The 27236-nt window shown below is 36.3% G+C and overlaps 1 protein-coding gene across 7 annotated transcripts in view; it reads left to right on the top strand.

Moving 5' to 3' along the window:
- The window catches only part of DMXL2 (Dmx like 2), a 140242-nt gene that overhangs the window by 29090 nt on the left and 83916 nt on the right, over positions 1-27236 (top strand). For all 7 annotated transcript variants that reach the window (XM_081831077.1, XM_081831078.1, XM_081831076.1 and 4 more), the window contains exons 3-6: positions 493-564; positions 3159-3237; positions 4116-4251; positions 4895-4961. In XM_081831077.1, coding sequence (XP_081687203.1) covers positions 493-564; positions 3159-3237; positions 4116-4251; positions 4895-4961 — 354 coding nt within the window. The remainder of the gene's footprint in view (positions 1-492; positions 565-3158; positions 3238-4115; positions 4252-4894; positions 4962-27236) is intronic.

The following is a 27236-nucleotide window of genomic DNA, read 5'->3' as shown; positions in this document are numbered from 1 at the left end:
GCTCCCAAGGAGCAGGGAGCCCTATGCGGGACTCGATCCCAGGACTCTGGGATCATGACCTGAGCCGAAGGCAGACTCTCAACCGTCTGAGCGACCCAGGCGCCCTAAAATCTTTTTTTAAAAAAGATTTTATTTATTGATTAGAGGGAGAGAGAGTGCTAGCGTGTGCATGAGTGGGGGGGGGGGCAGAGACAAAGGGAGAAGCAGGCTCCCTGCTGAGCAGAGAGCCCGATGTGGGGGCTCAATCCCAGGACCCTGGGACCATGACCTGAGTCGAAGGCAGGCAGACACTTAACCGACTGAGCCACCAAAGTGTCCCCAGAGAAGAGATTCTTAAATCCGGTACTTTTTCAGTTATATTTATGGAATGGAATAATCATAAATACTCTATTGGGATTGTATTATGTGTAATTAGCTTATACATTATTGTGAAAAGGATGTTGTCTTTATTTTCTTTCCCTAAATGTTAATGCTTTGTTCATTTCTTTTTAGATTGCAGCTTCATATGGTAATGCTGTTTGTATTTTTGAGCCCTTGGGCATAAATTCTCATAAGAGAAATTGTGTAAGTATTAAATGGTAGTAGAAATTTTTTAGAGTTTTAAGTTTGGAATCCAGTCTATAGCAGTGAAGAGCTCCTTAGGAGCTGGTGCTGAAGGTGGTCTGGAACATCCATGTGAAGTTGGTCTGGTGCTTTATGGTAAGATCTTTTACTTCCACTAGGAATATACTTAGTCATTTTAGAAGCCTAGTTTTCTACAATATTGCTAATTGAGATTTACCTTGTTAGTTGGGATCTACCTTAGTTGAACTACTAGCATTTCTTGTCTAGATTACCGGAGTAGTGTCTGATATGTTTTATGTCCCTCTCCCCCTTCTCTGTTCTCAACAGCAGGTCATGACACACTTCTCTGCTTAAAACTCCATATTTCTCATAGACTCAAAGCCAAAAAGCCTTAAAATAGACTGTACCCTTTCTTCCCTCCAGTACCCCCTTACCACCTCTCAGAGCTCAACTCCTACTATTTTTGTCCTCTCTGATGTCACTCCAGCCACACTGGCATTTTTACTGCTCTTTGACCAGTTATTTTCCATCTTAGGGTCTTTGTATTGTTTTTTCTCTTGTCTGGAATGTTTTTCTTTCTCTAGATAGCTTTAGGGCCAGCTCCTGCAGATCCTATAAATCTTTGCTCAATAGTACCTTCTCAATGGGGGTCCACCCATTTTAAAAATTGCCATTTGCTTCTACCACCTTTATTTTAACCCCCAGCCTCCTATTTTTAACCTTTTTCCATAGTGCCTATCTTGTTTATTTGTTATTTACTGTTGAGAGTGTAAGCTCTATGAAGGTATGTATGGAGCTTTGTTTCTTTTGTTCACTGATGCATCTGAAGTACTTAGAACAGGATCTGAAACATAACAGATGCTTCTAAATTTTTGTTAATGGGGTTAGGAACTTAGGTAGAGTCACTTATCAGCTAAGTGATCTAACATATCACATTGAGAACTATTCAAATTCATTCTGGGTGCTATATTTTATTTTACTTTATATTCAGAAAACCTTATATGGTTAGAATCGTTAACCCTTTTATAAAGTACTATGTTCATTAAGACTCCGTTATCACTCACAAATAGTCAAAACTGCCAGTGTGAAATCTGAATGCCAAGAGTATATATTTACCAGGAATTTTTAAAAAGTGTATTCTTAAAGGCATTAAAAAAGTAAATTTGATATATTTCATTCAATCTATGTATTTTATTATTTCTTATCATATTTCAAAAAAAGTACAAATTAAAATATGATAGTATTAGGAAGTGGATATCAAATTTGAGAGTACTTGAGAGTCATCTATGGTACATATTAAAATTCAGATTCCAGGCCTCACCCTCAAAATTTCTTCTTTGGAGTTGGCCTACATATTGCATTGTGAGAAATACTAAAGGAAAGAATATCAGGGATGCCTGTAGTTTAGGGATGATTTGATTATTACTCTAAAATAGATCTATTGAGAAGTATTTAAAATGCTATTTTGACTTTTGTTTGGTCAGCAGTGGTAGGGTTTAAAAAAACATTATATTTAAAAATTTAAAATTATTTTTGGATAATGAAATTCAGGTTTTGCAGTTATTTTAAAATTCTGCTTCTTGATAGTCATATTTTCTTGAATGAAGCATTTAAGTATTCAGAAAATATAAAGAGAGAGGGAATTTTTGTGTATTACACTATTATTATTTGCCAAGCAATTAATGTATAACTTGCCTAAGGTGACATGGCTTTACATTGCACTGTACTTTCACAAAAGGACATTTTATATTTATGTGCTACAAAGAAATATCTAAACTTTTTTTCAGTTACTCTATTTCATGGCACAGGCCTTTGACTTTTATACTTTAAATCTTCTTTCTACCTTTTAGTATGAAAATGGTAAGAAAAAAAGATGGAAATTATTCAAATGAATACAACATACATAATATGGGTTTATGGACTGTATATATTGTATAGTTCAAATTTGCTGACTTTGGGAGATATTTCTAGTTTATTTTAGATATTGAGTCTGTAGGATTATGATAATTTGCACTTCTTTCTAATGTGCATTCATTTTGTTTTCACAAACATTTATTGAGTGTCTGCCTATGTTCCAGCCATTACAGCACTCAGGACATAAAGCTTATTATGGCATAATTACTTCCATGAAGAGTGGGAGTTTAATAGGAGAGTCAGATGTATGAATGAGTAATACTCCAGTGTGACCACTGTTAGAATGGTAGAATGTAAAGAGTGCTCTGAGTGCTGCCAGGGTGTCAGAAGAGGTCCCTCTACAGAGGGGATGATGTAGCTGGGTCTTGATGGAAGCATAGCAGTTTGCAGGTGGAGTGAGAGAAACAGCATATCCTAAGTATGAGAATGTGTTTATAGACGTGTAAGGAAGCCTGAGACAATATGCTTTGTTTGGGCATGGCAAGTGGCTTGATATGGTAGAATAAATAATAAGTGGAACTATCAGAAGTTATTTTAGAAACAATATTTTGAAAATAATAGTGAAATATTTACATCTTTGTTTTAGATCATAAGGTCTTAAGTCAAAGAAAATGATAAAATGGTAGTATTTATGGATATTACTTTAAAACCTGTTTTTCTTTTTTCTTTCTATGTTTCAGCAACTCAAGTGTCAGTGGCTTAAAACTGGGCAGTTTTTTTTGGGCTCTGTGACTTACAATTTAGCCTGGGACCCTCAAGGTATTTAGTGATTATATTTAGAAATTATGAAGAGTAAATATTGGTTTTAAATGTATGATTACAATGTGATATAGTTTCTTATAGTAAGAAAGTGATCAGTAGTGTATTTTCTTTTTGCTAGTGGATGAGCGTGTATTTTTTTTCTTGGCATACACTGCTTTGTACAGTGCTTAATTTACTATTACTTCTGTGCTTTCCCCTGCGCCCTGCCTTTGAATATCTTATTCCAAGAAACAGTGATGATTTGTTTCCTTAGTTAACATGTGCTGTCCTTTACTGTTATTGTATTTAGTAAGAAATAAAATCAGAAATAGGGCTGAAAAACCCCCCTATCTTGTTTTATTATTTGTGTTTTAGGAAATTATTGTCTTTAAATTTGAAAGATTAGAAGCCTCTAATGAGAATAGCTGTTGCCTATTTTTACATTCATGATTAATGAAGGTAATTTCTATATTCCATGTAGAGAAACAAATTGCATTAATCCATTAATCTTTAGTTAAGTGTTATATCCTGAGAACATTCTATGTTTATATATCAGAGCTTTTTGGGTTTGTTTTGTTATTGTACTTTTGCTTTTCTTTTCTTTCTCTTCCTTCCTTCTTTCCTTCCTTCCTTTTCTTCAGATTTACCTGATACAAAATAGCTCTTTAGCTCTTTGCTAGTAAGCTTTTCTTTTTTGTTCTCAAGTCTCTCCTGAGAACTACTCTCTCTTGGGTAGTGGATTCTTGGATTTGAAATGGATGTGCCCCAAGTACTTTTCATAGACAGTATTGCTTATTTTTCACAGAATAGTTCATAGACCTAAATACAAGCCTACATATGCATTTCTTTCTCTAGATAATTCTTGCTTATTCATCAGAACTTTCTTTAAATTTCAGATAACAGATTGTTGACAGCAACTGATTCTATTCAGTTGTGGGCTCCTCCAGGAGATGACATTCTGGAAGAGGAGGAAGAAATTGATAATAAAATTCCTCCAGTTTTAAATGATTGGAAGTGCATCTGGCAGTGCAAGTTCGTATCTGTGTTGTTCTGTTCATTAATTTTAAAAAAAGCTTCCTAAAATATATTCCCTTTCACAGTGACCTCTATTTTTTGACAGTACCATTACATTTAGAAGCTTAGAAAGTGGACCTTTTCTAACCAAAACCCATTATAATATTATCCTTCAGTCTTTGTTGCAGTTGATTGTTTAAAAAAAGCAAAAATATTTTCATAGTTATAACTTCAGGACTTGGGTAGATAAGGTTGACACATGGGAATTACTCATTAATGGATGAGATGTGGATGGGGATGGGGAAGGGGATGAAAGTTACCAGTAACTCTTAAGTGGAAGAATGGCTGTACCACTGACAGTATGGATTATGTGAAGGGGACCAATTAGCCAGGGAGGATGGTGAGCTCAGTTTTTAACATGTTATATTGAAGATGTTGGTGGGACATATAGGTGAAGCTATCTTTTATGCATGTTGATTGCATTCTTCTTTGGATCCCCAAAATGAACTTCAGATTAGTTTTATTAATTAATTTGTATTTTGGGGGAGGTGAAATTTTTTGTTTTTAGAAAACACTCTTGTTAAGAAAATCTTATTCTGACCATTTATATATACAGTGTTCAGATTTTAAAAATGCTGACTGTTTAACTTTGCTTTTTTAGAACCTCAGTATCTGTACATTTGATGGAATGGTCCCCTGATGGTGAATATTTTGCTACTGCTGGAAAGGTAAAGAACCAAATAAAACATAAAAGAAACAAAACAATTAAAAATGTTCCTTTTTCATTCCCATTTTCTGTTTTTTCATCTGTAAAATTGGGATAATCCTACTCTGCAGAGCTGGTCAGAGGAATAGTGATAGTTATTTGTGAAAGATCTGGTATGTTCCCCATAGGTAGTAGGCACTTGGGAAAATAAAGGACTGCTGCTGCTGTTGTTATTATATTTATTATTTGACCTTTCTTTAAAACTTATATTTTTTTAAAAATTAACTTTTATGTTTAAAGAGTAGTATATGTAAGTTAATTTAAAAAGCGAAATAGTACTACTAGATTCACAATGCAAAGAAGCACTCCATTTTTTTTTTAAATTTTTTAAAAAGATTTTATTTATTTATTTGACAGAGAGAGAGACAGCGACGGAGGGAACACAAGCAGGGGGAGTGGGAGAGGGAGAAGCAGGCTTCCCGCGGAGCAGGGAGCCCAATGTGGGGCTCGATGTGGGGCTCGATCTCAAGACCCTGGGATCATGACCTGAGCTGAAGGCAGATGCTTAACAACTGAGCTACCCAGGCATCCCAGAAGCACTCCTTTCACCCCGTTCTTAATTCCTGTGTCCTGGAGACATTTATTCATCAAATTGTGTATTTTGGTATTTCCTTTCATGTTCCAAAATAACTTGCTTATGCTCCCATTTCTTAACTTGTTTTCCTTTTACAGTTTTATGTATCCTCTCTTGCCTTCCTGCTATGGAAGCTGAGACTTGAATCCTCTAGCTGCTGTCCCCATCTCCACTTTTGCCATATACACGTATTCACTTTCCTTCCTCCTATCTTCCTGCTGTAGATAGCTCACAATATTTGGGTAAATGTTCACATTATTAAGATTGTGTAAAATACTCTTCACAGAATAATTACTTTGGAGTTACCAGTTACTTTGTTTTATTCTTTGCTTCATTTTCTATATACCTAATTCATCTGAAAACCTCTGGCCGTCTTTGGATCTCCGCTGGGTGGTGTAATCCCACATAGGAGGTGTCCTGAAAAGGTGTGTTCTATTTGCCCCACTCTGGCTTAGTTGGTCTCCAAGCCTAAAATAGGAGAGCTACCATTTTTTAATTTTCTTTTACCAACCTCACGAGCTTCTCTTTACTCTGTTTCTTAGCATCATTTATCTTCTTTCCTTGCTCTGATGGAGATACCCTCTAAGTAGGTTCCTGAGAAGGGTGAATGGGCAAAAAATTTTTAAGGCATTGCAAAGCCTAAACAATTATTCTTCTTTTATGTTTGATTTGGCTGGGCATAGAATTGGGTTGAAACTTTTCTCTGAGAATTTTTTATGTCCTGGCTCTGTTGCCATCTAGCTACCAGTATTGCTATTTGAGAGGTACAGTGCCATTAGGACTGCACTTCCCCCATCTCCAGCTTGTAGAGGTTTTAAAAATCTTCCCCTTATCCCTGGTGTTCTGAAATTTCAAGATGATGTCATGGTATGGGTCAGTCATGTATAAATACTTCAGTGTATACCTCTAAGGGAAAAAGACTTATGTTCAGGCAGTTTGCTGGGCTTGTTTAATCTGAAAACTCATGTCTTTTCGTTCAGGAGATTATTTTGTATTACTTCTTCTGTGTTATTTCCTTCCCTTCACGTTCTCTTTTTTCTCTTTCTGGATTTCCCCTTACTCAGATATGGATCGATTTTTACTGATCCTCTAATTTACCTTTTCTCTCCTCTTCCAGTTTTTCATTTCTTCATCTTTTTGTTTAAATTCTGGGGGGATTTTTCAGCTTTAACTTTCTTTTTTTATTATGTTCAGTTAGCCAGCATATAGTACATCATTAGTTTTTGATACAGTGTTCAGTGATTCATTAGTTGTGTATAACACCCGGTGCTCATCACCACATGTGCCCTCCTTAATACCCATCACCCGGCTTTCACTTTGAAATAATTTTTTCCTGCTATCATATTTTTAATTTTCAAGAAGTTTTTTCTTATTCTATGAATATACATTTTTAAGTTATAAAATATTTCATAAGTATAAAGGAATATATTTGAAGTATATATATAACATATATGTAGTATAATAATACACATTTACCTACTACTGACTTGGGACAAAGAACATAAACTGATGAGTTCCTTATCTTCCTGCTTGCATCTTCTCTTTCCCCTCCCACCCAGACAGCCAGAATCCTGCATTTTATGTCTTATTTCATTTTTTTTTTTAGTTTCACATGTATAAATTCCCAAATAGTATAATGTTTAGTTTTGCATGGTTTTGAACTTATAAAAATTATACCATAAAGTTATTGAAATACAGCTTGAAGATATTAAAAAATAAATTTGTGATAATTGCTATTATGTACTTCTTGGTTAATGCTTCAGTTAACAAAAAATTACATTTAAAAATTACTAGGTATAGTTTTAATTGTACTTAATTGTTGTATATGGAATTAAAACTTTTATATTACACTACAAGGCAAGAAGAGGTTTTCCAAGAACACCAGAATTCACCCTTTTTGACTTAATCTCTAATTGTAAACCACTGAACTGTTTTGTGCTGAGTAATTAGTTGGCCCAGAGGCAGTTGCTCAACAGGTGACATTATAGACAGGAAGAATGCACAATATCGTAGACAGAAAGACTGCAGCCGTGTGCAGTTTGTTAGTGAACTAATAACTAACGATTTGAAAGTAGCAAGGTGTGTCAAAAACATCTTGAGATATTTACAGCAGCTGTCCTGTAATACTAAAACATCTGTGATTTCTCTTAGAGATAAAGTTGTAGGTGCCACTAATACTATGGTTTGTTGCTTATATTCATAACTGAAATTTAGCATTTCCTTCAGTTAGCAGTTATGAAAATAGAGAAGTAATTGTTTTTCAACACTCAAGTTCCTGGTAACCCTGGGTCTTAGTTGGGGTTTCTTAAGAGGCAGATCCCGAGACAGGGATTCCAGTATAAGTAATTAATAGGGGGGATGATCACCAAGAAATATACTGGATTTGAGGCAGAGAAGCAAGGGTGCTTCATAAGGGGTACATTATCTGCAAGTGATGAACAAGCTCGGATGTCTGGGCAATTCTGGGAGCCAGTGTTCTCACAACATCGTGTTCCTCACACATGTTCCTCATACACATTGGTTGTTGGTTGGGGGCTAGTTAGGGCAGGGCATTAATTCTCAGCACTCAAAAACAACTAGAAAACCTCAGGCAAAGATATGTAGATGCTGTCAGTTAGAACTGGCACACTAAAATGCGAAGACGTGAGTGGATACAGGATATATAAAAAATATCTTTTCTATCTTGAATTCTATCCCTGGGCCCCTTGAGTTGGGGGCCTCAGGTAAAGAACCCGTGACCTAAAATCTGGACATTTGTTTTTGTCTTCCACATTTATTCATGTGGAATTCATGTGGAATAATTTTTGGATATGGTTTGAAGAAGAGGTCGTTTGATTTTTTTCTGTATGGCTATCCAGTTGTTCAGCACAATTTATTGAAGTCTCTTCTTCATTGCTCTGTATTACCACTTTTGTCATAGAATCCAATGTCCATATTTGTGTGGGTCTGTTTCTGGGTTATTTTCTCTCATTTTCTGTCACTGGCCTTTTCGTATACCAGCCACCTGTCTTAATCGCTATAGCTTTTAAATTGCCTTGATTATCTGGTAGAGCAAGTCCTCCCATCTTTAAGATTATCTTATCTATTCTTGGCCCTTTGTATTTTCAAATTAGTGTTTCGGTAAGTAGTGGAATTACTGGATCATACGGTATTTCTGTTTTTAATTTTTCGAGGAACCTCATACTGTTTTCTACTGTGGCTATATCAGTTTTTGTTTCCACCACCAGTGCACGAGGGTTCCTTTTTCTCTACATCCTTGCCACGCCCTTTGTATTTTCGTGTAAATTTTAGGATGAGCCCGATAAGTTATATTTATTTTTTTTATTTTTTTAAAGGTTTTATTTATTTATTTTTGAGAGAGAGAGAGAGAGCATGAGCAGGGGGAGGGGCAAAGGCCGAGGGAGAAGCAGACTCCCCACTGAGCAGGGAGCCTGACATGGGGCTGGATCCCAGGACCCTAAGTAGAAGGCAGAGACGCTTTATCGGACTGAGCCACCCAGGCGCCCCGAGCCTGATAAGTTTTAAAAAACTAACAAAAATCTCTTGTGATTTTGATTGGTACTGCATTGACTCAATAGGTCAGTTTGGGGAGAATTGGCATCTTTACAATTGAGTTCCCATTATGAACACAATATAGGCCTTCATTTATTTTAAAACTTTTTATTTTTCTCAGTATTGTTTGATAATATTTTTTGTAGAGGCCCTAAGCATTTATTAGATTCATTCCTAGGTATTTGATGTTTTCAGTGTTGTTATAAATGACATCGTTATGTAAATTTCATTTCATAATTGTTAGTGGTAGATAGAAATGCAATTAATTTTTGTATATTGAGTTTAAACCTAGCAGTCTTACTATAGTCACTGATTCTAATAAACCCTCTGGAGATTCCTTTGGTTTTCTATGTGCATAACTATATTTTCTATGAATAATGAGAGTTTTATTTCATCTTTTCTAACTCTCAGTTGTTGTATATCTTTTTTTTATTACAGTATCTAGGACCTCTAGTATAATGTTGAATAAAAGAAGTGAGAGTAGGTGTCTTTTTCTTGTTCCCAATTTCAAAAGGATACCTTTCACTTGTTACCTTTAATTATGATGTTTATTATAGTTGTTCTTTCTCAGAAAAAGGAGATTTCCTTATTTATAGTTGTTAGAGGTTTTTTTTTTTAAATCACAAATGATGTTGAATCTTAGGAAATATTTTCCCTGAATCTACTGAGGTTATCACTTTTACTCTTTCAATAAGATGAAATAGATGAACTTATTTTCAAGTATTAAATAAACCTTGTGTTTCTGGAATAACCCCAACTTGATTATAATGTATTATCCTTGCTGGGTTTGGTTTGCTAATATTTTGTTTAGGGTTTGTGAGATCTGTGTGTTAGAGTGAGATTTGGCAAGTAATTTTTCCTTTTTTTGTAATGTCCTTGATAGATTTTGATATAAGTGTCATGTTGGCCTCATAAAATGGACTGGAAAGTTCCCTTTTATCTACTCTTATGAAAGAGTTCATGCAAGATTGATGTAGTTTTTTTTTTTGAAGTGTAGGATGTTTAATTTTTTAATAAACTTAAGTTAGAATAGTTTTAGATGTACAGAAAGATTATGAAGATAGTACAGAGAGTTTCCATATACCCCACACCCAATTTCCTCTATTCTTAACATACATTAGTATACATTTGTTACAAATAATGAACCAATATCAAAGATTGATGTATTTTTATTCTCAAATATTTGTTGGTGAAGCCATCTGGACCATGAGTTTTCTTTGTAGATTTAGGTTTTTAAATAGTTATAGGGCTATTTATATTTTATATTTCTTTTTTTATGTCAGTTTTGGTAAGTTATCTAGAATTTGCCAATTTTATCTAAGTTTTCAAATTTACTGGCATAAAATTGTGCAGAACGTTTTATCTTTCTAACATCTGTAATACATGTATGATGATTTCATTTTCATTTTTGATATTTGTGCCTTCTGTTTTTCTTGATTCTTCTCACTAAGGGTTTATCAGTTTTGTAAGTCTTTTTAAAGAACTAACTTTTGGTTTTGTAGACCTATGTATTATATGTTTGTTTTTCTGTTTTATTTCTGTTCAGTTATTCTTCTGTTTTTTTTTTTCAAACTTCTTTAGATGGATGTTCAGCCTTTTTTAATTTGTAGTATATACATTTAACACTGTAAATTTCCTTCTAAGCTTCGCTTTATCTCACAAGTATTTTTTAATTCCCTAAGTTTTGACATGTATTATTTTCATAATTATTCTAAGCATACATTTTCCCAGTTTTTGTTGTGATTCGTTCTTTGATCCATGAGTTTTCCAGACAATGGGTTAGAGTTGAGTTCAGTTATGTTGGGGGTGAGGGTAGATGGTGTAGGAGTACTTTACTGGTGGTGACAACTTTTATTTTTCATTATTAAGTAAAACTTGCAAGTAGTTTGTAATGAGGGTAATTACTACTACTACTATGACAGCAGCTGCTAATGATTGAGTGTTATGTACGAGATCCTGTGCCTCCACAAAGCCTGTGGGACAGGCACTACTCTCCTTGATCTATAGAAGAGGAAACTGCAGCTTGAGAACTTCCTGGAGAAGTTAGAAGTAGTGAAAAGGCAGACCTGGGGTTTTAGCCTGGGTGTATTGGGTAGCAAGGCCATACCAGCTCACTTTGTATTTCACTGAGAAAATGTTTATTACAAGTGTTTGTGGGGATTCTTTGAGACCTCGGTTGAGAGTGCCACCTTTTAGCTTCTGCCAAGTACCTGGGGGGCAAACCGAACTCAGACTAAATTCTCAACTTGGAAGTTGCTGTGCCATGCAGGTAGTGTGAGTTTGGGCCTCAGGGGGCCTGCCTTGTTGTAAATGCCCAGGGGAGTCTTCCTCCTCCACTCAGTCTAGGTGTAGATAGACCCTTCCTTACCATATCCCTTTTCAGAGGTTTCTTTCCTCCCTCAATTTCATCTTTTCACTTGGGGATATTCCTTAGTGGTTTTCTTGGGGTTTGCAGCTGCCTCTGATGTGACTTCTTACCTTGCATGGACTCTATGCATTGTCTCTGGGTAGGCGTTTAAAACCGTAGCTCTGTGCCATTGGGTATTGGCAGATTCCCTTGTGACGGTCCAGTTGCCTGCTTCAGCATTTGTTTACTGTGGGTTCTTGCCTGAGAAAATAGATGCAGTCAGAAGAGAACTTTGGTAAGCTCCTACCATCTACCTGTATCTGTTTGCTTCCTGACATCTGGGCCTATATGTCCTGCCTTCCTTTGTGCTGCCATGGGTGAACTGTCTGTGCCTTTTTTTTTTTTTTTTTAGAGAGTGAGAGAGAGCATGCGAGCAGGGGCAGGGTGGGGGGCAGAGGGAGAGACAGAATCTTAAGCAAGCTCCATGCCCAGCGTGGAGCCTGATGCAGGGCTCCATCTCACGACCCTGAGATCATGACCTGACGCTCAACCAGCTGAGCCCCCCAGGTGCCCCACTGTCTGTGCTTTTGTCCAAGGCCATTTCTTTCACTTGTTTGCTAGCTCCCATCTGTTCCTGCTTACTTAGAGGCATCACTATTGCAGTTGTCTCCTCTCTTCTCCATGAGTTTCCCTTCTCCCCTAGGTCACCACATTGGCATATGTTACGGACTGAACAGGGCCCTCCAACCCCCATTCATATGTTGAAGCCCTAACCCCCAATGTGATGGTATTTGGATATGGAGCTTTGGGAAGGCACTTGAGCTTAAATCAGGTGTCATGAGCATGGCCCTCATATAGGAATAGTGAGTACTTTTATAAGAAGAGACACCGGAGAGCTTGCTCTCTTTCTTCGATGCGAAGACACAGCAAGAAGGTAGTCTGTCATCTGCAAGCCAGGAACAGAGCTCTTACCAATCTGACCATTCTGGCAACCTCATCTCAGCCTCCAGGCTTCAGAACCGGGAGAAAACACATTTGTTTAAGCCACCCAGTCTGTGGTATTTTGTTATGGCAGCCCGAGCTCACTAATACAGTGTAGCATGCCAAACATGCTATAATCTTGCCCATTCCCATTCTGAAACAAACAGCCATGATAACCAAAAATCCGCTCTCCACCTTCTGTCAGGTCACATTTCCTTGTCCTCCTCATGGCACCTTCAAAGAGTTGCTTAGAGTTGCTGTCTCCCAGTTTTTCTCCTCATTTTCTGTTCTGCATGCTCACTACCACTCTTCTGAAAGTGTAATTCACGAGTTCCTGTTACTGAATCTTGTGGTTAGTTCTTTCTTACCCCAATGGCATGATTTAACACAGTTGATTGCTTCCTCCCCCTCGAACACTTTCTTCAGTTTACTTCCAGGACACGGGTCACTCTTGATTTGCTTTTTAACTCTTTGGCTGCCCCTCATTAGTTTGCTGATATCACCTTTACTCCCCGACTTTTAAATGTTGGAGTTCCCCAGGGCTTATTTCTTAGACTTCTCCTCTGACCATACTCACTCCTTTGGCCATGTCGTCTTATCTCATGGCTTCAAGTGCATTCAGTTGTATCTTTTGCTTGTACCTTTCCTCTGAGCTCCAGGCTGATTGTTTATATATATATACATACATACATACACACACACACACATACGTACATAAAACCAATACATGTCTTCAAGTAAACATGTCTAAAATGGAACTCCTGATCTCTCTCCCCTGCCCCCTACTCCCCTGATGGCTCTACCTTCAAAATACATCCACAGTCTGCTCACTTCTGTGCCACCCCCATGGTTATAATCTATTTGAAGCCTCCATCACTTATTACTCATATTACTGTATTAAATTCTTAATTGGTTCTCCCAGCTTGTGCTGTGTTCCTCCTGTACAGTGTATTTTCAAACCAGTGGCTAGAGTGATCTTTTCAAAATGTACGTCAGATAATGTCACTCGTCTGTTCAAAACTGTCAGAAAATTTCCCATTTCATTCATTACAAACCTGAGTCTTTATGATGGTTTTCCAGGCCTGCCCCATGCTTTCTACATCTCCCATCACTTCTTTGACCTTATCTCCTGTTACTCTCCTCCTTGGAAACCTGACTTCAGCGACATACCCATTGTGATTTTTTTCTAAAAATAGCTTTTGCACTTGTTTCCCCCCCACCCAGAAAACTCATCCCCCCAGAGACCTGCATGGCTTTTCCCTTTACTGTCTTCAATGTCACCTTCTCAGTGCATCCCACCTCCCACTATACTTTTCATTCCCTTTTCCTCTCTTAATTTTGCTCCTAGCACTTATCACTAGGAGTCTGTACTACTTTTCTGTTATTGCATTAACAAATGACCACAGACAACTGCTTAAAACCACACATTTACTATCTCAGCTTCTGCGGGTCAGTTGTCTGGGTGTGGCTTGGATAAGTGCTCTGGTCTGGGACTCTAAAGGCTGTAGTAAAGGCACCAGCTGGACCGAATTCTCACCCGGAGACTTGAGTAGGGCAGAATTCTTTCCCAAGCTCACTCAGGGTGTTGGCAGAATTTATTTCTTTGTAGGTGTATGACTGAGGGCTTGGCCTTTTCCTGACTCTTGGTTGGAGGCCTCCTTCAGGCCCTAGAGGCTGCTAATAGTTCTTGCCATTTGGGCTTTCTCTCTCTCTCCCTTTTCCCTACTTTCTCCTCCTCTTTCTCCCCTCTGCTTCTCCTTCCTCCTCTTATTCCCCCTCATAGATAATAGAGCTATCTAAACAATTTGGCAGGGTAGATGGTAAGGAACATAATGGGGGAAAATAAATAATGATAAATAAATTGGAAGAAAATAGATTTTAAAAACACTGAAAAACTTGATAAGCCAATTAAATCACCTACAAATTAATAAAACCCTAATATTTAATATTTCTGGGTAGAATGTAGAGATGCAAGAAGAATTTCCCATAATGTCTGAAAAGCATGGTTAATAAAAGGAAAACTTAACCAGAATCATAGGAAAAATTGTTTAAAAAAGAACATAATTCTTGCCTTTTATCTCTAAAACTAGGCAGTCACTTTTAAAGCTTTGATCTTTAAAAACTAGCATCCCACTGCTCCTAAAACTTGACCACGAAAAAACCTGCCATACCCACAGATTTGTTCTTTTTGTTGCTCATGTTTCTTAGGGTTACCATATACTCACAGATAATTAGTAAGATTAGTCATTCCTTTGATTTAATGAATCTGTCATAGGTGAGGCTGTGATGATTTAATATAGGACCAATTCAGTGTGATCAGAGAGCTACTCTAGTTCATTCTGGAATGCAGCTGTAGCATATTCCCAGTTGGTCATTGCTCTGACATCAGCTTGATCAATGTTGTGCACGCTATGCTGCATTCAAAGCATGTTTTCCTACTACCCTCTTTCAAATAAAATTAGTGGCACTATTGTATACAGTCAGGTCTTCCTTAAAACATGTATTTTGACATATATGTCGTCTGATGTACCTTTTATCATAGAAAATTTATCAAAGAAAATGCACTTCAGAACTCCAGTAGTTCATCCTTGCAAAGCATACAAGAACCTTCTCATAGTTGTAGTCACATCATGATAGACTGACTCTCTAATATTCGTGTATATTTGATATATGCATATATATATAATTTGTCTTTCTCTATTTCATAGTGCATTTTTGAAAGACTAATTTGAAATTTTACTTGAAATTAACAACCTTCACATGTTTAGCAAATATTTTTTTGAACACCACACGCCGTGAGCTGTTTTATGTGTTGGCAGTCTCGTGATGAAGAGGATAGACAAGGTTGCTGTGTGCATGCAACTTAACTTGTAGTGAGGAAAGACAAAGAAATCATGTATTAATAAATGCTATCCAGAAAATTAAGACAGGATGATGTAGTAGTATGACTTGGTGTCTGTTAGAGTGGATGATCTTTAGATAATGCTTTTCTGGGGAAGTATCTTTAAACTGAGAACTGAGTAATTGGAAGGGGTCAACTGTATGAAGTTCAGAAGAAAGAGTATTTTTGACCAATGGGACACCAAGTGTAAATGCTCTGGGATAGGAATTAGCAGGGCTTGTTAAAATACAGCAGAATGCTGGAGTGTAATAGCCAGATCAAATTTTGCAGTTTTGGTTAAGATATCAAATAGAGTAAGATAGGAGTTGCCTGGAGAGGTCAGAGTTAGGGATTCTAAGTTTGAATTCATTAGGCAAAAGATGGTGTTTAAAGTTATGGGGCTGGGTGAAATTAACTAGGGAGAAAATGTATGCTGGAGAAGGAATGGGGTTTAGGATGAAATCCCAGAACCCTCGAACATTAAATAAAGTGGAGAAAAAAATGGGGAGAAGCCACTGAGAAGGAATGGCCACTAAGATAGATGGAAAACAGGAGAATGTGACACTAGAGAAATCAGAAGGAAAAAAAAATCAAGAAGGAGGCAACAGTTAATTATGTCAAATGACCTATAACATGGGAAAGACAGTTTAGATATGTATAGAAAGGATGGGCCTACCTGTATGTGCATAAATTAAAATATAAACTTAAACACTTTTAGAATCATAGGATTCTAGTCATCTCTGAGATCACAGAAAGAAGCTGAGGTCTTTAGGGGTAAAGTCCATTTCTGTGCTCCTCCACTGCCTCTAAGCCAAGTTAGCGTCTCCTTGCCTCTGGAGCCTTATAGGCATCTGAAACCATCCTATAATCCTGTGTATTCCCAGCGGCCAGGGTCCCCCAAACCTAGTACTTTCATAATGCTTTCATGATTCCTGTTGCTCCTAGGATGAAGACCACAGTCCTTAACCGTGGTAAGGATCTGCTGTAGGATATGGCTCTGTATACCCCCAGCTTGTTCCCACCTTAACATCTATCACACTGATGCCTTTTTAGAGCTTTGAATATCATGCCAGACTCTTGACTTGTGTGCTTTCTAGGGAAGCATCCTTCTCTATTCTTTGCTTGGCCGTCTTCTATGTATCTTTCAGCTCTCAGTTTAAATAACAATTTTTTTAAGGAAACCTTCCAGACAAGGTCAAACCTCCCAAGGAAATACTCTCATAGTATGCTTTTCATTTGTAGCACTTATCATAATTATATTAAAACAATAATTTGTATCTTTATTTACTGTTGTCTTCTAGAATACAAGCTCTATGCAGTGAGGAAATATATTTTGTTGTCTCTCTCTCTTCCTTCCCCTATCCCAGCTATATCCCCAGCAGTTTATACAGTGCATGCCTGCATTCACTAAATGTTTATGTGAATGAATCATGTGACCATTCTGTAGTATATAAGCAGTTAATAGCACATCATTATCCATTTGTATGTTACTAATTTTAAGTCTGAAACAGTCTGAAATCCGTTGAATTTGCTCAGAGTAACATTTAGCTCTTTAACAGATCTGTATCTGGACACGATCAAATGAAATATAATTTTTATAAAATATATATTAAAATGCATGTAACTGAATTAAGAATAGTACGTTAATACAAATTCCAAGATACCTACCCTTCTCTAAATGAGACAAATGAACTGTTAAAATTATTTATAAAAAGTGTTGTTTGTTTTGTAGATTCTTCTCTTCTTGTAGTTGATTTCCTTTATATATATATATTTTTTTATTGAAGTATTATTAACACACAGTGTTACATTAGTTTCAGGTGTATAAGACAGTGATTCAGCAATTCTGTACATTACTCAGTGCTCATCATTCAATAAGTATACTCGTAATTTCCTTCACCTGTTACACTCATTTCCCCACCCACTTCCCCTCTGGCAACCACCAGTTTCTCTTCTATATTTAAGAGTCTTTTGTTTTGTTTTTCTTTTTTTTTCTTTGTTTTGTTTCTTAGATTCCAAATATGAGTGAAATCATATGGTATATGTCTTTCTATGACTGACTTATTTCACTTAGCATTATACCCTCTAGGTCCATCTGTGTTCTTGCAAATGTCAAAATTTCACTCTTTTTTATGGTGAGTAATATTCCTGTGTGTGTGTGTGTGTGTGTGTGTGTGTGTGTACCACATCTTCTTTATCCATTCATCTATCGATGGATATTTAGGTTGCTTCTGTATCTTGGCAATTCTAAATAATGCTGCAATAAATATAGGGGTGCATATATCTTTTTGAATTAGTGTTTTTCTTTTCTTTGGGTAAATGCCCACCAGTGGAATTACTGGATTATATGGTAATTTCATTTTTTATTTTTTGAGGAACCTGCATACTGTTCCAAAGTGGCTGTACCAATTTGCATTTCCACCAACAGTGCACAAGAGTTCCTTTTTCTCCACATCCTCACCAACAATTGTTATTTCTTGTGTTTTTGATTTTAGCCATTCTGACAGGTGTAAAGTGATATCTCTTTGTGGTTTTCATATGCATTTCCTGATGATTAGTGATGGACCTTTTTTTCATGTGTCTCTTGGCCATCTGTATGTCTTTTTTGGAAAAATGCATATGGCACATCCTCTGCCCATTTTTTAATTGGATTATTTGTTTTTTTGTGTGTTAAGTTGTATAAGTTCTTTATATGTTTTGGATATTAACCCCTTATCATATCTGTCATTTGCATATATCATTCGATAGGTTGCCTTTTTTGTTTGTTGATGGTTTCCTTCACTGTGCAAAAGCTTTTTATTTTGGCATAGTTCTAGTAGTTTAATTTTTGCTTTTGTTTCCCTTGCCTCAGGAGACATATCTAGAAAATGTTTTTATGTTTGATGTTAAAGAAATTGCTGCCTCTGTTTTCTTCTAGGAATTTTATGGTTTCAGGTCTCACATTTAGGTCTTTAATCCATTTTGAGTTTATTTTTGTGTATGATGCAAGAAGCAGTCTAGTTTTATTCTTTTGCATGTAGCTGTCCAGTTTTTCTAGCACTGTTTGTTGAAGAGATGGTCTTTTTTCCATTGTATATTCTTTACTCCTTTGTCATAGATTAATTGACCATATAAGCTTGGGTTTATTTCTGGACTCTTTATTCTGTTCCATTGATCTATGTGTCTCTTTTTGTGCCAGTACCATACTGTTTTGATTGTAGTAATCAAATACCTTAGTAGTATATCTTGAAATCTGGGATTGCAATACCTCCATTTTTCTTCTTCTCTTTCAAGATTGCTTTGGTTATTCAGGGTCTTTTTGTGGTTCCATGCAAGTGTTAGGATTGTATGTTCTAGTTGTGAATAATGTTGGTATTTTGATAGGGATTACATTAAATCTGTAGATTGCTTTGGGTACTATGGACATTTTAACAACATTAATTCTTCCAATCCATGAGCATGAAATATCTTTCCATTTGTTTGTGTCACCTTCAGATTTTTTTAATCACTGTTTTTTGTTTTTGTTTTTTTAAAGATTTTATTTATTTGTCAGAGGGAGAATACAAGCAGGGTGAGTGGCAGGCAGAGGGAGAAACAGGCTCCCCACTGAGCAAGGAGCCTGATGTGGGGCTCGATCCCAGGACCCTGGAATCATGACCTGAGCCGAAGGCAGACGCTTAACTGACTGAGCCACCCAGGTGTCCCTATCAGTGTTTTATAATTTTCAGAGTATAAGTACTTCACCTCCTTGGTTAAGTTTATTCCTATGTATTTTATTCTTTTTGGTACAATTGTAAATGGGATTATTTTCTTAATTTCTCTTTCTGCTACCTCATTATTAGTGTATGGGAATGCAACAGATTTCTTTATATTAATTTTGCATACTGTGATTTTACTGAATCCATTTCTCAGTTCTAGTAGTTTTTTGATAGATTCTTTGGGTTTTTTTTTTTTTTAAAGATTTTATTTATTTATTTGACAGAGATACAGCGAGAGAGGGAACACAAGCAGGGGGAGTGGGAGAGGGAGAAGCAGGCCTCCAGCAGAGCAGGGGGCCCGATGCAGGGCTCGATCCCAGGACCCTGGGATCATGACCTGAGCCAAAGGCAGACGCTCAATGACTGGGCCACCCAGGCACCCCGTTTGGGGTTTTTTTTTGTAGATAGTATCATGTCATCTGCAAGTAGTGAGAATTTTACTTCTTTCTTACCAATTTGGATACCTTTTATTTCTTTTTCTTGTCTGATTGCTGTGGCTAGGATTTACAGTATTATGTTGAATAAAAGTGAGAGTGGACATTGTTGTCTTGTTCCCTATCTTAGAGGAAGATCTCTCAGTTTTTCACCATTGAGTATGATGTTAGCTGTGGGTTTTTCATATACAGGCTTTATTTTGTTGAAGTATATTCCCTCCAGACCTACTTTGTTGGGGTTTTTTATCATGAATGGATATTGTACTTTGTCAAATGCTTTTTGAGCATCTGTTGTAATTATCATATGGTTTTTATCCTTTCTCTTGTTAATGTGATGTATCACATTGATTGATTTGTGAATATGAACCACCTTTGCATCCCTGGGATAAATCCCACTTGATTGGGGTGAATGACTTTTTTTTTTTTTGCATTTGTTTTTTATTTTATTATGTTATGTTAATCACCATACATTACATCATTAGTTTTTGATGTAGTGTTCCATGATTCATTGTTTGCATATAACACCCAGTGCTCCATTTAATACGTGCCCTCTTTAATACCCATCACCAGGCTAACCCATCCCCCCACCCCCCTCCCCTCTAGAACCCTGTTTGTTTCTCAGAGTCTGTAGTCTCTCATGGTTCGTCGGGGTGAATAAATTTTTAAATGTATTCTTGGATTTGGTTTGCTAATATTTTGTTGAGGATTTTTACACCTGTGTTCATCAGAGATATTGGCCTGTAGTTTTCTTTTTTTGTAGGGTCTTTATCTGGATTTGGTGTCAAGGTAATGCTGGCTTCATAAGAATGAATTTTCCTTCATCTTTTATTTTTTTTGGAATAGTCCCTCATATAATCTTAATGTATCTGATTATCTCTCTTTGCTTACTCAGTGTGTTATATTTGCCTCAGCTCTGTGTCACAACTGGCTGAACTTTTAGGATGTATGGTCTTTTGACAGGGTCATGTGGTACATTAAAAACTATTACTGACCCATGTAAGATGATTAGTATTCATTGTTTGAACATTTACTGAATTTGAACTCTCATCTCCGATGAATCTAAAAGATGCTTTTGTACTTCAAACACAACTGAATAATAAGACTAAAAGCACATCTTAAATGGGACATCTAGATTTTAAGCTCCTTGAAGGTGGTTCTGTTTGCATGTCCCATAATGCTCAATATCTTTTTTTTGAATTTTTTTTTTTTAAAGATTTTATTTATTTATTTGACAGAGAGAGAGACAGCGAGAGCAGGAACACAAGCAGGGGGAGTGGGAGAGGGAGAAGCAGGCCTCCCGCCAAGCGGGGAGCCCGATGTGGGACTCGATCCCAGGACCCTGGGATCATGACCTGAGCCGAAGGCAGACGCTTATCGACTGAGCCACCCAGGCGCCCTTTGAATTTTTATTACAGTAGCTTTAGCAATTGACTATTATTTTTTCCCCAAGTATTAGTCATATTTTCCTTGCATTAAATTCTTCAGTTCTCCTAAGAGCTGAGTGCTCTGTAATTCAAATGGAAAGATAAGAGTGCCTTACTGGTAAGGATACTTTGGAGGTTAATAAAATGCGTCACGGGCTTAAAAAGTTGATTTCCTCACATTTTTGAGAAGATACCACATCTAATTAAGATTTTCTTGAAAAAAGAACAGAAAATAACTTTGTAATGTTGGCATTCCCCCCCACCACAATCTGTTCTGCTTCTGTTAATAAAGCCAAGTTTGTCTGACTTGATGAAGCAGATGGTAACTGTGTGATCTACCATTAGAAGGCATTTTCCTCCGCCTCTGCTACATATGACAGGATTTCAGTTCAGGTGTGTGGAACTCAAATTCAGTTACCTTCAGGATTTTTAATATTTCAGTTCATTGAGCACTTTTACTGGTAAGATCTATTTTTTATAAGTGTGGTAAATTAAATTTTCTTGGGCTTAATAGTATTTTAACTTTTTATCTGAGCTTTAAAGTCTTACTTGTTAAAGAGCCTTTTTCCCCGCACAAGGTGTACCTGATTACATCTTCAACTTGAGAATTGTTTTCTTCAGTTTGCTTGCAGTATTTATTTAAATTGTTTATAAAGTTTCTATCTGAACACTTTCTTTTTTTTTTTTTTAAAGATTTTATTTATTTATTTGAGACAGAGAGAATGAGAGAGAGCACATGAGGGGGGGAGGGCCAGAGGGAGAAGCAGACTCCCTGCCAAGCAGGGAGCCCGATGCGGGACTCGATCCAGGGACTCCAGGATCATGACCTGAGTCGAAGGCAGTCGCTTAACCAACTGAGCCACCCAGGCGCCCCTATCTGAACACTTTCTATAACGGTTATTTTGTAAAATTTGAAAATGATTTAAAATACTATTTTCTTGGGGTGCCCGCGTGGCTCAGTCGGTTAAGCATCTGACTCTTGGTTTCAACTCAAGTCATCATCTCAGTGTCCTGAGATAAAGCCCTGCATTGGGCTCTGCACTCTGTGTGGTGTCTGCTTGAGATTCCTTGAGATTCTTTACCGCTTCCTTTCCCTCCCCCTCTCCTCCTCTCCCTGTTTGCATTCTCTCTCTGTCTCTCTAAAATAAAGAAATAAGGGGCGCCTGGGTGGCTCAGTTGTTAAAGCGTCTGCCTTTGGCTCAGGTCATGATCCCAGGGTCCTGGGATCGAGCCCCACATCAGGCTCCCTGCTCAGCGGGAAGCCTGCTTCTCCCTCTCCCACTCCCCCTGCTTGTGTTCCCTCTCTCGCTGTCTCTGTCTGTCAAATAAATAAAATCTTTTTAAAAAAAAAAATAAATAAAATAAAATAAATAAAATCTTAAAAAAATTTTAAAAATGCTGTTTTCTTCAGAAACTTTTTTTTTTTTAAATAAAGGATTATGCTTTTGAGTAAAAATTGTTTTTTTTAGGGCTCGGATAAGAATTTTTGAGGAGGGGCGCCTGGGTGGCTCAGTTGGTTAAGCGACTGCCTTCGGCTCAGGTCATGATCCTGGAGTCCCAGGATCGAGTCCCGCATCAGGCTCCCTGCTCAGCAGGGAGTCTGCTTCTCCCTCTGACCCTCCTCCCTCTCATGCTCTCTGTCTCTCATTCTCTCTCTCTCAAATAAATAAATAAAATCTTTAAAAAAAAAATTTTTTTTGAGGAGGATGATTTGGGCAGGAAGGAAAGGAGAAGCCTACAGAATGTTGGTTCCAGAATCTTTTCTTCCTCTTGAAAGTACTTCTCTGTTCCTAGATTCGGTGTTTTGGTTATTTAAGGATTGGATTCTTGACCTTGTCCCTTCTTTAAAATGGAAATATCTTTACTTTTTAAACATGGTATGTATTTATTATAAAAAATATACCAAAAAAACCCATGCAGAGAAAATGAAAATCCCCTGCCAAATAGTCCTACCTTCAATAAAAAAGGTCACTCTTTTCTGTTCAATATATATTCTTTCAGACTTTTGGATGTGTTTGTAAACCACACACATAGGCACACATACTCAAATTAGATCATATTCTTTAAATTGTTTTTTTTTTTCACTTAATATGTCATAGATTGCTGTGTCAATACACATGTATGTGTATTCTTTTTAAAGGTGACATAATTTTTCATTATATGAATGAATGTACTATATTTTAACTTAATTATTAGATAACTATTAATGAACATTAAGTGGTTCTCATTTTTCTATTGCTATTAAAAATGAACATCCTTGGGGCGCTTGGGTGGCTCAGTTGTTAAGCGTCTGCCTTCGGCTCAGGTCATGATCCCAGGGTCCTGGGATCGAGTCCCACATCGGGCTCCCTGCTCAGCAGGAAGCCTGCTTCTCCCTCTCCCACTCCCCCTGCTTGTGTTCCTGCTCTCACTCTCTCTCTCTCTGTCAAATAAATAAATAAAATCTTTAAAAAAAAAAAAATGAACATCCTTGTACATAAATCTTGTCCTCTTATTTTCTTTTTACAGTTAACTTTATTGAAGTATAATTAAAATAAAATATATTTAAAGCATATATCTTAATATACTCCTAATATATTTTATATAAATATATTCAATACACTATATTAAATTAGCATATTAACTGTATTAATATATTAATTATATAATTATATATTAAGTATATATAATTAATACATAATCATATAGTTATATTTTATATAATTATATAAAATATATTAATGTACAATTAACTATATTAATATAGCATATTATATGAGTAGATTTTATATAAATATACTTAATATACTATATTAATACACTTGATATATTTTATATAAAATGTATATTTTAAGTTCAGTGAGTCTTGACAGATGTATAGACTTTCCCAAGATTGCTTTGGCTATTCAGAGTCTTTTGTGGTTCCATATAAATTTTAGGATTTTTTTTGTTCTAATTCAGTGAAAAATGCTATTGGTATTTTGATAAGGATTGCATTGACTCTAGATTGCTTTGAGTAGTGTAGACATTTTAACAGTATTCTTCCAATTCATGAACATGGTGTATCTTTCCATTTGTTTGTCTCTTCTTTGATTTCTTTCATCAGGGTCTTATAATTTTCAGTGTGTAGGTCTTTCACATTTTTGGTTAATTTATTCATAGGTATTTTATTCTTTTTGATGCATTTGTAAATGGAATTATTTTCTTAGTTTCTCTTTCTGCTATTTTGTTATTAGTGTATAGAAATGCAACAGATTCCTGTATATTGATTTTGTATTCTCCAACTTCACTGAATTCATTTATTCTCATAGTTTTTTGGTGGAGTCTTTAGGGTTTTTTATATGTAGTATATCATCTGCAAATAGTAACATTTTACTTCAAAATGCCTTTTCTTTCTTTTTCTTGTCTGATTGCCAAGGTTAGGACTTGCAATACTATGCTGAGTAATAATGGTGAGAATGGGCATTTTTGTTTTGTTTCTGATCTTAGGGGAAAGCTTTTAGCTTTTTACCATTGAGTATGATGTTAACTGTAGGTTTGTCATATATGGCTTTTATAATGTTGAGGTATGTCCCCTCTATACCATTTTGTTTAGAGTTTTTATCAGGAATGGATATTTGTCAAATGCTTCCTCTGCATCTATTGAGACGATCTTAGGAGTTTTATCCTTCATTTTGTTAATGTAATGTATCACGTTGATTAATTTGCATAAATTGAACCATCCTTATATCCTTAGAGTAAATCCTACTTGATTTTGGTGAATGATCCTTTTAATTTGTTTTTAAATTGGTTTGCTAAGATTTTGTTGAGGATTTTTGCATCTATGTTCATCAGGGTTATTGCTTTGTAATTTTTCCCCCCAGAGTTGTATAACTTTATTTTATTTTTGTAATTTTCTCTCTCTGTGTGTCTTTGTCTGGTTTTGGTGTGAGGATAATGCTGGCCTCATAGAATGAATTTGGAAGGATTTCTCCCTCCTATTTTTTGGAATACTTTGAGAAGTATTAAATGTTTGGTAGAATTCACCTGTGAAGCCGTCTGGCACTGGACTTTTGTGTATTGGGAGTGTTTTGATTACCAGTTCAACTTCATTACTAGTAATTGGTCTATTCAGATTTTTCATTTCTTCATGATTTAGTCTTAGGAGGTTGATGTTTCTAGGAATTTATCTATTTTCTTTTAGGTTGTTTAATTTGTTGGCATATAGTTTTCTTTGTGGTAAACTGTAATTTTTTTTTTGTATTACTGTGGTATTGGTTGTAATTTCTCTTTCATTTCTGATTTTATGCCCTTTGTCTTTTTTTCTTGATTAGTTTGGCTAAAGGCTTAATAAGTTTATCTTTTCAAAGAACCAGATCTTAATCTCAGTTGATCTTTTCCATTCTTTTTTAGTCTCTATTTCGTTTGTTTATGCTCTGATCTTTATTATTTCCTTTCTTCTACTCATTTTGAGCTTTGTTCTTCTTTTTCTAGTTTCTTTAGTTGTAAGGTTAAGAGATTTTGATTGTTTCTTGAGGTACACTTGTATCTCTCAGACTTCCCACTTAGAACTACTTTTGTTGCATCCTGCAGATTTTGGACCGTTGTATTTCATTTTCATTTGTCTCCATGTATTTTTTTTTTTATTTCCTCTTTGATTTTTCATTGACCAGTTGGTTGTTCAGTAGCCTGTTTTTTTGCCTTCATGTGTTGCCCCCCACAGGCTTTTTGTTTTTGTTTGTAATTGATTTCTAGTTCATACTGTTGTGGTCAGAAAAGATGCTTGATATGATTTCAGTCTTCTCAGATTTATTTAAAAACTTGCTTTGTGGCCTAACATGATCTATCCTAGAGAATATTCCATGTGTACTTGAAAAGAATGTGTATTTTGCTGTTTTTGGGTGGAATGTTCTGTATATATCTGTTAAGTCCATCTGGTCTAATGTGTTGTTCAAAGCCACTGTTTCCTTATTGATTTTCTTTCTGGATGACCTTTCCATTAACGTAGGTAGGGTATTTAAGTCCTCTACTATTATTGTATTACAGCCAATTCCTCCATTTATGTCTGTTAATATTTGCCTTATATATTTAGTGCCCCTATATTGGGTGCATAGATATTTACAATTGTTATATCCTCTTGTTGGACTGAAACCTTTATTACTATGTAGTCCTCTTTTTTGTCTTGTTATGGTTTTTGTTTTAGTTTTTTTGAGAGAGAGCATATGGGAGGGGGCAGTGGGAGAGGGAGAGAGAGAATCCCAGGCAGGCTCCATGCCCAGCATAGAGCCTGACATGGGACTTGATCTCACTACCCTGAGATCATGACCTGAGCTGAAACCAAGAGTCAGATGCTTAACTGACTGAGCCACCCAGGCATCACTCTAATTTTCTTCTAATTATAGCCTTTTCTTTCCACTTAAAAAGTTTCCTCAGTATTTCTTGTGAGGCTGGTTCAGTGGTGATGAACTCTTTTTTAACTTTTATTTGTCTGGGAAACTTTTACTCTCTCCTTTAATTCTGAATAACTTTGCTTGGTAGAGTATTCTTGGTTGTAGGTTTTTTTCCTTTCAGCACTCTGAATATATCATGCCACTTTCTTCTGGCTTGCAAAATTAATGCTAAATAATCAGCTGATAACCTTATGGGGTTTTTCTTGTATGCAACTGTTTGCTGCTTTTATGATTCTCTCTTTATGTTTAATTTTTGCCATTTTAATTGTTATGTATCTTTGTGTGGACCTCCTTGGATTCATCTTGTTTGGAACTTTCTTTGTTCCCTGGGTCTGGATATCTCTTTTCTTTTCCCAGGTCAGGGAGGTTTTCAGCTATTATTTCCTCAAAGTCATTTCTTTCCAGTCAAGTCTCTGCCCTTCCTACACTTTTCATTGTGACCTTCTCTACAATTAGCCGTGGAAGATCTGTTCTGCTAGTCTTCAAGTTGTTTTTAGAGTTGCCGTGCACGTAGTTGTTGCTTTGGTATGTCTGTCAGAGGAGGTGAGCTCAGGACACCATCTTTCCTACCTTCCATGGCTTTTTAGTAAGTTTTCAAATCAGGTGGTATGAATCCTCTAACTTTGTTTTTTCTTTAAAAATATTTTTGGTGCGGGTGTCTGGGTGGCTCAGTCGGTTGAGTGTCCGACTCTTGATTTTTTGGCTCAGGTCATGATCTCAGAGTCATGGGATCGAGGCCCCTGTTGGGCTCCCTGCCCAGAATGGAGTCTGCTTGTCCCTCTCCTTCTGCTCCTCCTTCTGTTCACTCATGCTCTCTCTCTCAAATAAATAAATAAATAAAATCTTTAAAATATATATTTTTGGTGGTATAGTTTCTTTTTTTTTTTTTTAGAAGTGAA

This window comes from Leptonychotes weddellii, chromosome 9 (assembly GCF_054177405.1).
Source record: "Leptonychotes weddellii isolate Sample4059 chromosome 9, ASM5417740v2, whole genome shotgun sequence".
NCBI lineage: Eukaryota > Metazoa > Chordata > Mammalia > Carnivora > Phocidae > Leptonychotes > Leptonychotes weddellii.
Note: the sequence above shows the minus strand (reverse complement) of the source record. Positions and strands in the feature narration are given on the sequence as shown.